We start from the raw sequence: 12941 nt of genomic DNA on the forward strand, positions 1-12941 counted from the left end.
GAACCCGCGGCTGATGTGGTATATGAAACCGCGGTGTGACATTCCCGTTGCTTGCATCCACCCATGTTCGTTCCCACAAGGTTTGAGTCAACTCCATGAAACGTAAGCAACCTACGTCGTCCGTCTCGCCGGTAGAAACTCTGGTTGGGGGTCCGGGTGAGCCACCAACCACCACCAATTTGGCTCATTCCTTAATTTCTATGGGTTAGGCCAACTCCAGCGCGTGGCCTCATCCCGTCCGCCCTAGTCTGATTGAAGTAAAACGAACGAATAACACGGGCCAACGCGTGGCCTTAAACGGACAAATGTTCGGTTTTCGTCCGTTTTTGACTCATTTCCGGCCCAAACATGCGTCGCGTTTTGGCTGGAACGGACATCACGTGGACGGGCTGGATGCATGCCCTTGTCCACCCCGTGGCCCGCCTGTCGGGGACACTAGCGCTCCATTCACCTCCAACGCCTCCACCCGCCCTTCCTCGCCTCACCCCGCCGCCAGCGCCGCCACTCTTCTCCGGCCGCCTCCTCACTGCTCACCCCCGGCCGTCCATACCAAACCACATCTCGACATGGCCGCCATCACGCCTATGCTTTCTTAGGAGTTTTGGCCGTCGTTTGGAGGAGTTTTGGCCGTCGCCTTCGTAGCCGGTGCCAGAGGGAATACGACCGTCGACGACGGCTATGGACCACAACAACTTCCGTCGGGTGCTCCAGAGCGGTCTGTAGCCGGCCGCCAAATGCGCCTGCTGCATCGAGGTGATCATCGCTGCCTCTTTGCCACCACGACCGCAAGGTGTTTGTTACTTTGCCCACAAAGGTATGGACAGTGGAGATGAATTTTTCTTCAACCACTTCATTTGTTCATCGGACGATTCATCCTCGGATGACGAAGATCTTATGGTGGTTGCACTGGTCGTTCACGACCACATTGAACGGCAGCGGCCTCGGTACAGGGGGTCAGTCCCTGGCCGTGCTCCCAACCTGGACCGCAACAGAGAGAGGTCACGCCCTGCTACAGACATGTGTTCAATCATATCCGAGAGGGAGTGGTTGCTCATGACCCATTCTTCGAGTGCAAAACGGATGCCCTTGGCAAGCTTAGATTCTCCTTTTATCATAAATGCACCATGGCCATCTGCATGCTTGCATATGAAATTTCAGGTGATCCGGTGGATGAGTACGTGCGCATGAGTGAGTCCACATGTTTGCTGTCACGGTACAATTTCTGCAAGGCCGTGGTGGCAGTGTTTGGCCCTGAGTACTTGAGGCAGCCAAATGCCGCTGTTACAGAAAGGCTGTTGGCGATCAACGCCAATAGAGGCTTTTCAGGCATGCTTGACAGTATAGATTGTATGCACTGGAAATGGAAGAACTGCCCATTTGTTTGGCAGGGCCAGTACAAGGGGCATGTTCAAGCGTGCACTGTCATATTAGAAGCGGCCACGTTTGAACAGTTTACCAAATTTCATCGACCAAGGATTTGATTTTCAAGGTGAAAATGTTGAGCCCCTGCACCAAGAACCGGCCACGTTTGAACAGTTTATCCAATTTCATCGTGAACTGCGTGATTGACACACTCATTTGGATCTTCAAAATAATTTTTTTTAGGGGGATCTTCAAAATAACTTGATTGAGCACATGTGGAATCACGTTGGCAACCAATAAATGTATTGGTTCATTATGTTTATTCAAGACAATTTTGATTTGATTGTAAAACTATTTTATTTGAAACAATTTTGATTTGATTGTAAAACTATCTTTATTTGAGACAATTAATATTTGAACGTGCAAACTTGTTTTATTAAACATTGTAATATGAATATATGAGCATATTGGCCGTGACGGATAGGATGAGTTCAAAGGATGCGTCCGCGCGTTGGATGCACGGCCACCGCATTTCAGGGATGGCTCGGATATGATCTCATTGCCCTATTCAAATAAATAGAATCCGGACAAAATGGACATTCATATGGGATCGTGCGGTGGAGTTGGCCTTAGAGCTGCATCGTGCTGGAATCGTTATGTGCTCCCTCGTCTGCATAGCTATTTCGATTCCCTTGCCCTGTTTTGCCAGCCATCACATCATCCTCTGGTTTGTCTGTCCTACGGCAGGGTCGAGGCGCGGACAACGAGCCCATCCGTGTGGGTGTGGCAGCCAGCCACCCCCACACTTATATAAATGCCCAGCTAAGCCACTCCTGCATCCACCCAAGCCGATCTCCGCCTTCTCTCGAGTCTTGACCTTCTCCCTCACCCGAGAGCTCCCCTGCATTCTCAGCTCCGGGAGGCGGAAAACTTTCTTGATCCTTCGATATTGATATATACAAAACCTATCAGTTCTTGCCATGGCCGCGAAATCTTGGAACCCATTCTCGTGCTGCGTGGGCGGGGCCAGAGTGGCGGACGACGACGACGACTGCAAGCGGCGGATCAGGCGGAGCGTGAAAGGCTGCCCGAGGTCGTCGTCGAGGATGTCGTTCAAGAGCCTGAGCTCGTTGGGGACGCTGTCGCCGGAGGACCTGTCCATCACGCTGTCGGGCTCCAACCTGTACGCCTTCACCTACGCCGAGCTCCGCGCCGCCACGGGGAGCTTCTCGCGCGCCAACTACCTCGGCTGCGGCGGCTTCGGCCCGGTCTACAAGGGCGCCGTCGACGACCAGCTCCGCCCCGGGCTGGCCGCGCAGCCCGTCGCCGTCAAGTACCTCGACCTGGACTGCGGCACGCAGGGCCACAAGGAGTGGCTGGTGAGTGCCGATCAGAGTGCAATGCACGCCCCAGCACGATCAGATGCTCGCGTGATCAATTAGGAGTCTGCTCGATGAACACCTAGCTTATCATGTGGGTTGTTCTTTGTAGGCTGAGGTTTTCTTTCTTGGGCAACTGAGGCACAAGAACCTGGTGAAACTGATCGGCTACTGCTACGAGGATGAGCACCGGATGCTGGTCTACGAGTTCATGAGCGGCGAGAGCCTGGAGAAGCACCTCTTCAAGAGTGAGTTCTTCTGTCGATTGATCATTCTGAGGATTACTAGTACGTTTGGTGGTTCTCGAGACCAGCAAGATAAAGAACTTGTGTTAATTTGGAAACCTGGGCACGTACGAGTGCCATCTGGTCCATGAGGAATGAGCTCTTCTTGTCCCCTGCAGTTTCTTTTCTCTAAGTTTCATTTCTTTTCTCTAAGTCAAGAAGATAGCTGAGCTGCTCTCTGCCATCCAAAAGAACAACGCCTGTTCTTTTTTAAAGGGAGTACCTAGAACTTATCTAGATGATATATAATTTGGTCTCATTCACTTTGAAAACAAGAACAGATACAACCCACATTAGCATACACGCATCTTATAGCATCACATCCAATGACTATAAAAGGTGAATGAGACCAAATTATATCTCATCTAGATGAGTTCTAGCAAAACGGTTTTTTAAAACAGAGGAACTGTAGATATTTGGATATTTTTGGTTAAAGAATTTTTTTTGAGATAAAGAATTATTTATCCTACCAACTTCCCAAAATCCTAGTGCTTGAAAGTTACAACTCTTGGTCAATGTGGAGGAGGAGACTGACCTGAAACATCCTATTTCCTTTCAGGCATAAATGGCTCTCTCCCGTGGATGACAAGGATGAAGATCGCTGTCGGCGCGGCCAAGGGCCTTGCCTTTCTCCACGACGCAGACCCGCCGGTGATCTACCGCGACTTCAAGGCCTCCAACATCTTGCTCGACTCGGTAAGCCACCCGTAATTTCAGACTTTCTGCAAAGAAAAGAAGCAGTTTTCAAAATGTCTCTTTCATTTGGAAACTGTAGTGGTGGTTACTAACAAATGGGGTCGAAAAAGCTTCACATCTCTTATAGACTGGAATTACTTCAAAACTGACTGATGAGCACAAAATAATTTGACCTCGAATCCATATTTTAAACCTTTAACTTTTGACCAGTTGAACCGTCCAAGATGCCATGAACTTTGCTGTGACCTGACTGAAACTCTGAAGATTCTTGGATGCATGACAAACTTGAGAAAGCTTATATGTCCTCGTTTCACCACATAAGTCAAGCTCACATTAACACCCATTAATTAGTACTCATTCCGTAAAGAAATATAAGAGCATTTAGATTACTAAAATAGTATTCTAAACGCTCTTATATTTGTTTATAGAGGGAGTAATTCACAAACTATAGTGCAATTGTACATATTTTTATACATTATACCTAGTTGGAGAAAAATATTCACTGCGTACGCCATTGTACGTCACTTGGTGCTATTTCCCCTCACAAAATTTCAATGCTTGTTATTTCAGGATTACAACACCAAGTTGTCCGACTTTGGGCTGGCCCAGGATGGGCCCCAGGGTGACGAGACACACGTGACAACACGTGTCATGGGAACACATGGTTATGCAGCGCCAGAATACATCATGACGGGCCACTTGACTGCCAAGAGCGATGTATATAGCTTTGGTGTAGTGCTCCTGGAGCTCCTCTCCGGGCTGCGATCTGTGGACCGTGCACGACGGCTGAGGGAGCAGAACCTGGTGGCTTGGTCTAGACCATACCTCAAGCAACCCGACAGATTGTACGAAGTCATGGACCCAACTCTCGAGTGTCAATACTCATGCAAAGGCGCCCAGGTGGCAGCACTGGTGGCATACAAGTGTCTCAGCCAGAACCCAAAGTCTAGGCCCACCATGAGGGAGGTGGTAAAAGCCCTCGAGCCCGTCCTCGGCATGGAAGACTTCTTTCCTGTGGGCCCATTTGTGTTCACAGTCATTGTGGATGAGGACAAGGTAGTGGACATGAATGTGGAGGTCGAGGAGAAGCACCAACATCATCACCAGAACCATCAAGACATGCACCGACAGAAGTACCCTGACTCAGCAATCCATGCCGGCATTGTGTTCCGTGGCCTTGATGGGTTCACTACCGGGTACACTGGTGTGCAGCGGCAGCAACAAAGGTCGTCGAGCTACCACCGGGAGAAAGGGGCATAGAACTAAGGTAGGAAAGTGAGTAGGACAATATAGTATGCACAGAGTATAGAGATGTGATACAATGTCATATCAGTTTGTTTCAGATTTGTGGGTTGTGTTTCATTTCTTCTTTACAGTTTTTGGAAAGGTCTAAGGGGCCTCACGCCAATCTTTCTTCTTGATAGTGACAACGGGGGTTAGATAAATATAGGATGCAAAACAGTGTGAAAAAGTCCGGTTTTGATTTTCGCAAGAATTGTTCAAGATGTTGTGCCTAGTCAAAAGTGAGACGAGTACCATGCACGCCTCGGCAAAGCTTCACACAGAGAAAAAGAAAGCAGTTTCTCGTATTATGCTGAGAGAGAGAGAGATATTACGATTGACCATATTTAAATGCTTTGTGATTGTGTGAGTACTGAGACGACCATCGGTGAGGTTAGAAAGAAGATAGGTGGCAACATAGATGAAATGTCATGTTAAATTAAAGAACATGAATTTATTGAGGTCATGAGCCATAATTATTGGGTTAAGAAGGTGTGATCGCGAAGTAACGCACTAGTATGCCCCAGATGACGGTCGCCGAAAGAAAGAAACCATGCATGCATCGTGTAGTGTCCCAGATAATCGTTGCTCATCGTGTAGATTTTTTTGATAAACTTCTGATCTATTCATCTTTAATCATGATAGTACAACAAACATTAGAAATAATAAAAAATACATCCAGATTCGTAGACCACTAGCGATGACTACAAGCACTGAAGCGAGCCGAAGGCGCGCCACTGTAATGCCCCTCCCTCACTGGATCCAAGCAAACCTTGTTGTAGTAAACAGTCGAAAAGTCGTCGTGCTAAGTCCCATAGACCCAATGCACCAGAACAGCAACCGCTGCCGATGAAAAGTGTAAATAAGAAGGATCCAACCCGAAGACACACGAACAAAGACGAACGACGAACAAATCCGAGCAAATCCACCGGAGACACACCTCCACACGCCCACCGATGATGCTAGACACATCACTGAAACGGGAGCGAGACGGGGAGACCTTTATTCCATTTTCAAGGAACCACCGCCGTCTTGCCTTCCTGAATAGGACACAAACCCCGAAAAAAGATCTTAAAAGAGGATCACTCCCACCGACAAGGGCCGGGATACACTTCGCCCCATGGCCCTAAGACTAGCCATAGTGGGAGTAACTTCAGCAGTAACATCGAGTGCAACTCAGCAAATTTGCTTATGTGGCAATGAATGAATGAGGAGAGAGGTAGTTATAGTAACTTACTCCCTCTGTCTAGGTGAGTAAGTCATCTTAGGCTGTGCACCGTGACCAAGGAGGAGGGAAAATTGAGAGACATTAATATTTATTTGCTAATTAATAGTATTGCATGCAATGAACTAACCACTGCATGTCGTGTTTGATAGTCTCAAGTCATTAAAACATGCACACCCCTCATCTCTTATTGGTTGATATGTCAAGAAACAAGAAACGAAGTAGAAGTTAATGCACCGCGCCTAAGTGTTTTGGAATTATTTGGTTTTCGTAACATGACTTAGACTAGCCATAATGGATAGTAACATACAGTAGTAACATACACATATCTGTAGACTATGTTACTACCTCAATAGTGGGTAGTAACATAAGACTGGCCACAGTGGGAGTAACTTCAGCAGTAACATCTAGTCCAACTCAGCAAATTTGCTTATGTGGCAATGAGTTAATGAGGAGAGAGGTAGTCATAGTAACTTAGCTAGTTACTGTAACATCACATGCCCCAATGCAATATGAGTCTATAACCTAATAAATGAAGCTTTGCATGTTACCACACTTATATTACTACCCACTATGAAGGCAGTAACAAAGTCTAGGGATATGTGTATGTTACTAGTGTATGTTACTCACCATTGTGGCTAGTCTAAGTGTGGTAACATGCAAAAGCTTCATTTATTAGGTTATAGACTCATATTGCATTGGGACATGTGATGTTACAGTAACTAGCTAAGTTACTAGTACTACATCTCTCCTCATTAACTCATTGCCACATAAGCAAATTTGCTGAGTTGGACTCGATGTTACTACCGAAGTTACTCCCACTGTGGCTAGTCTTACGCACCTAAACGGAGGGAGTAGTTAGTTACTGTAATATCACATGTCCCAATGCAATATGAGTCTATAACCTAATAAATGAAGTTTTGCATGTTACCACACTTATGTTACTATCAACTATGAAGGTAGTAATATAATCTAGGGATATGTGTATGTTACTAGCGTATGTTACTCACTATTGTGGCTAGTCTAAGGCCACAGGAGATGAGGTGGACGGGGCGCTGGCACCGGTGGAAGGCAGAGGAACCCTAACCTTTTGAGTATGCGGCAGCTGCTTAAATGCTCATGGGAGTCTATGGAAGCATATGCTACTTCCTTCCTCCCAAAATAGATGTCTCGAGGGTGCATGTGCTACGCCGGGGCGGTTGTCGCGTGCTCGCAGCCTTGCCAGCTAAGCATACAATTTAATTACGAGAGCGAGGGAGACCGTAACACAATTAAACCGTTTCGCGGTTGGGGCTAGAAGACTGCGACGTACCTGCCTGATGATGCCATCTTCAGTGCCAACTCTATCTCGCGAGAAGAAACTCATGGAGCGCTGCACAGTCGATGACCCAGAAGCCCAAATATCTGCAGAGAAGACGGCGGCAGGGAGCGTCGTCGCTATTCATTGGGGTCAAGGTCAACATGCGCATCCACATCAACGGAGCCGGGCTGGAAGGATCTATCCACAAATGACAAATCGGTTGAAGCTTGTGTTGTTGGGTGTACTTACACGGCATCGACACTTGACGCCCGAAACTACCAACTGAACGATCGATGTGCATACGAAGAATCGGATCGAAACCGGACAAAAATAAATGAAAGTCAGAACTGCAAGGTCGAGTGGGCGACAAGGATATTGTCCCTTGACCAATTGGCTCGTCTTAGTACCGGGCACGTACGAGGAGGATAACCCGGCTTGATTACAGATTAGCTTAAGGTATGATTAGGCATAAGTTGTAGACTTGTAGTCGACTGTCCATAAAGAAAGGGAAGAGAATGATGTATTTGGCCATATTTATTAGCGTACAAGACTACAATCGCACTGTATACATATGTAGGTGTTGTGGGATCGGGGGTACCCAAACTTGCCTGTCTGCGGCCTAGCCTTTAACTTCGTCGATGGCCCATTACGGCCCAGCTGAAAAACCCACAAGCAAGACCCTCGTGAGGACCCCTGGCCTCACGAGGCGGATGGCGTCAAGACCTTCCCACGAGCAGCTCCCCGAGCTTGCCTTCGAGGAGCGGAGATTTCTATGTAGGTGCCCTGTCTCACGAGGTTCATGATGACGTAAGCCATGATGACCAAGGCCAGGCGGGCGCCAGCGGATGTAGAGGGCAACCGTTTTTTCTTCGGTGCTAAGGGAGCAAGGACAGGTGCGGATTCCCGAGAAAGCCCGTAAAAGTTTTCATTCCGGTGCAATGAGACCAAGACCATGAGCTCGGCGGGACGGATGTCAACACCGAGCCTACTACTGCGTCATGGCCAGAAGCTTAGCAAGCGAAGACCATCTATCGTCAGGATAAGATGTACCTCTTGTCCCCTTTTAAAATTGGTCACTATAGAATCCCTTACCGCCTAAGCTATGAGGGAAGAGGACCAATGCCACTATAAATATAGGCTAGACTCCACCGTAGAGAGGATCGATTCATTCTCACCCTCTGAGCCCTCGCGAGGCAGCTCATCCATTATACTAGTTCATCCTCAACCTCCTCATGAGGCCAATCCACCACAAAGTAGAAGTAGGATCTTACACCACAAGGTTGCCCGGACCTGGGTAAATCTCCGTGTTCATTCCTTCTCCCCGCTGGCGCGTATTCGGCGAGATCAGGCCGTGCGGGTGGCAAGCAGAGCGTCGCCATGAAGCGAGATCCTTCGTACACGCACCAGAGTTCGAACCTTGTTTGGGTCCGTGGAGCCCCGATTTCGACAACGTCCATAAAAATGGGCCCATGAATATTGTCCCCAGTTGTTAGCGAATACTCCCACTGTCCGGAAGAAGCTTATCCCTTAGTATTAGATACATCTATTTGAGAGATAAACTTGGGATAAGTTTTTTGAGCGGAGGGAGTAGTAAACAGTAGTACTGAGATATCAAGGTGATCTATGTTTCAGTTCTCAACATTTAAGCGTCTGCATTACAGGGAGTCGGTGTCGGAATCTTTTGGTTTCAATTTTCCTTGGGACAACTTATATGATTCCATTCCAGGGGTTGGGCGTAGACTAAATAGTCCTAAAAGAATGTCTCTATTTTTTGCAATGACAATGATCGTATTTCTTAGTTTAAAATATTGAGAAAATGGTGGGTTTTATTAAATCTAAATGAAGCATTCGGACCTAAACTCCGCATAGTTAGAGTATCTCCAATAGAAGATGCCGATACAAAAGTAACTAATATATACATCTCCGAGGCCAAAAACGCTTCTCCAACAAATGATGTAGATGCAAAAACATTTACATCTCCCCTTGCCTAAGATGTAAAACACAACACTTGGTGATGCAAATACACATCTCCACCTATAGGAGAGGTCAATTTGGCAGCCGCGTGCCAACCGCCCAACTGCCTTCCGCCCACTTCCGTGCTACCACCGCCCACCCGTCCGCCTCCCGCTCACCATCCGCCGCCGCCTCCTCCGCCGCGTCCGCCGCCGATGGTCTGACCCACGTCATCGCAGCCGTCGTCCACAGTCCAGCCTCCGCTGCCATGCCGCCACCACCATGCCGCCACCCTAGTTTTGCTTCACCCCGGCCGGTCGCCACTGCGGTTGAGCTGCCAGCGAAGAAGCAAAGGGTCGCCAAGCCCCGCGGTGGATGCATGAAGCGCCGGTGGCATGAGGGCGCAACCCGGCGGCGAACCAAATTCCGGCGGCCAAGAATTTGAGGCCGGACATGGCGGCCTCGTTCGATTTGCAGTCGGAGACGACCATGGCGTCCTGCTCCGTCCAAGGATACCCTCCACCATCTCCGCCGCCGCCACCACCACGGCCGACCATGGAGGAATATGTGGCCACGACGACGGCAACTGCATCCAACGTGTTCGACGATATTCACAAAGGTAAAAAACCATTTCAATTTCTTTTGTGCTATTGTTTGTTCTTTCACTTTGCCATACGAATAGCATGTGAGGTTGATTGTGTGTACATGAATTTGTAGTCTTATTGATGAAGCTTCCATGCGCACCACAAATGTGTCAAACGACTATTATTTCTCATAAGAGTATGCATCACAAGATTATGATGATACTCAATCGATGATGATAATCTCGACATGGACGAACATGGCTTTGTTATCAAGGGAAGAACCGCAAATTACACCAACGCCAAAGATGTGTTGATTTGCATTGCATGAAAAAAAAGTCTCTCGAGATGCAACCATTCGGGCGGACGAATGCGCGAACACGTATTTGCAAGTCATCAAGAAGTACTTCGACGAGCGCAAAACTAGTGGCCACTATCGATCAAGAGACTCTATTCGGCAACGTTGGGGCACCATTAATCCCGAACGCCAAAAGTGGGCCGGTTGCTTGGAAAATGTTGATCGCATGAACCCAAGTGCTTGCGACGGTATTGACTTGGAAAGCACTTCCTATTTGTGTGTGCTTTCTCTACTTTCAGCAAATTTGATGATGAGGTCTTGGTTGTTATTATCTTGTAGAAAATGATTGAGCAAGGATTATTTTGAGAGAGGAACAACAAGGGAGAGAAGAGGAAGAAGAAAGGAAAAGCTTTCACTTTTCATCATTCCTTCAAAGAGCTCAAGGATGAGGAGAAGTGTAAAACTAGGGAGGTATTTGATGCTTTGAAGAAGAAGAATGTTGTGGTGGAGGATGAACAAGATGGCCTCGGTGATGAGAGAAGGAGCCCCACTCCCCACTCGGCCACTAAATCATACCGGCCCGGTGGAACTAAGAAAGTGAAGGGAACCAAGGCTAGAGACAATGATCTCAAGGAAGGATTTGATGTCATTGTCATGGCGAGGAAAGAGTATGCCGAGGAAAAAATTATTGAAGCTCAAAGAAATTGAGGAGAGAGGAGAAGCGGAGCGGCGAAGGGAGGCGACCGAGGAGAGAAAGGAAGAGATCGAAGAATACAAAATGGTGGAAGAGAAGGCACTCAAGTATATGTTCATGGACATATCTACTCTTGATCCCAAGGAAAAGGCGTATGTCGAGCTTTGTCGTGATGAAATGATCACGAAGAAGCAAATGATCATGAGAAACATGATGGGAGGAGGAACGGGAGGTGCCATGGGAGGGATGAGAGGTTGAATGGGAGGAGCCATGGGTGGAATGTGAGGTGCTATGGGAGGTTGAGTGGGCGGCTACATGAATATGATGGAAGGTCTTACGAATGGTGCATTTGGAGGCTACGGTGGCAACTTGGGTGGCATGGGCAGTAGCATGGATGGAAATGGAGGTGGCTTTGTTGGCAAAGTGGGCGGCAATGGAGGTGGCTTCCATGTCAACATGAGTGGAATGGGAGGTGGCTTCAGCGGCAACATTGGCATGGGAGGTGGCTTTGGTGGCAACATGGGCATGTGAGGTGACAATGAACATGATTTTGGTGGAGTTCGCGGCAACGAGACTTCAACTCATGAAAACATCGACAAAGCAGCTATTGATGATGATGATCGTACCATCAACAAATGTCGTTGGTGACAAGGGAGAGAACGAAAATTGAGTGATTTGGTTGATGTTTATGTGCATTTTATTTTGTTGCAGAAAGAACTACGTTTGAGACAATGCACTTTTGGTTGTAGGATTTGAAACTATGATTGATATGATAAACTTTTGATGCCATTTCAATGTTCAAATGCGCTCGTAAAAGCCGCGCGGCCGTCTGCTGATTTTTAAGTCTTCATATGCATCTTCTGTTGGAGTTGCTCTTTTACATCTTCGATATACATCATCTGTTGGAGTTGCCTCTTTTTTGGAGATGTAAAAAATCACTTCTTGGAGATGTAAATTTTTACATCCCCTGTTTTACATCTCCAAATTTACATCTTCTATTGGAGATGCTCTTAGGATGAACACAAACAACACCAACAAAAAAACACGGGGTAAATAATAAAGTCATTAGTGAACTGCAAAAACTACCACACATTCGAATTTGCTACCACATTCCTTTGGCGCTACAAAAAATTGCTGGTTTCTTGCTAATTTTCTCAATAAACACTTATGACAAATCGCTGGCGACTTAATCCAATTTCTAACATGCGGGGCCCACTGGTCAGGTCCACGTGGCACCATATATTAACACTTTTAGTGTTGACTGTTAAAAAATGTCGACCACGCATCCACCCCGCTGTAGTGCCGCTCGCATGCCCTCTACCTCGTGGTCAGCGCCACCCAGCCATCTCCCCTATCATGCTCCGACCCCTCAACCTTCTGCCACCCATTCGCCTTCTCAGTGCTGATTCGCTGCCCTGCATCCCATCCCGGGCTACCCCACATCGGTTCCGGAGGCTCCTGCGCCCCCTTGCTCCGATGAGCTTCGTCTCCTACTCATAGGCACATGACAAACCGGTCTCCTGATCACATCCATGATGTCACCGCCACTGCTCTCCGGCATGGCGCGCATGATTGGGAGTCGTCGACCTCCAACTCGGGTAGATACAACTGGATAAGGGTGAACACGCAGAATTGGGAGTCACCAGAGTGGCCACCTCCATCTTGGACTCCTCACCTTCTCCCTTTACGGCGCCCGGACGAGGTCGAGGCACTGGTGGTGCACGGGGTCACATCCCTATCGGTGGTTGCACTCCTCCCGCCGGCAAAAGTCACCACTTTCTCCCACCGATATGCCCTGTTCTGCCCGCACCAATGGTCCATGTATTTGTCTTCCCCAATGCGATCATCACCAACGTCGGTGACAACAATTTTTCGGAGAAGGGTTGAC

General features: G+C 47.8%; 1 protein-coding gene across 1 annotated transcript; it reads left to right on the forward strand.

Annotated features, from left to right (window-relative positions):
- Positions 1-2227: 2227 nt before the first annotated feature.
- On the forward strand, positions 2228-5190 carry LOC119305583 (serine/threonine-protein kinase RIPK-like). The gene is made up of 4 exons (XM_037582069.1): positions 2228-2741; positions 2854-2989; positions 3585-3721; positions 4292-5190. The coding sequence occupies exons 1-4, from the start codon at positions 2343-2345 to the stop codon at positions 4979-4981; spliced, it is 1362 nt and encodes a 453-aa protein (XP_037437966.1). The 5' UTR covers positions 2228-2342; the 3' UTR covers positions 4982-5190.
- The last annotated feature ends 7751 nt before the right edge of the window (positions 5191-12941 follow it).

The sequence above is a fragment of the Triticum dicoccoides genome, chromosome 5B, assembly GCF_002162155.2.
Source record: "Triticum dicoccoides isolate Atlit2015 ecotype Zavitan chromosome 5B, WEW_v2.0, whole genome shotgun sequence".
NCBI lineage: Eukaryota > Viridiplantae > Streptophyta > Magnoliopsida > Poales > Poaceae > Triticum > Triticum dicoccoides.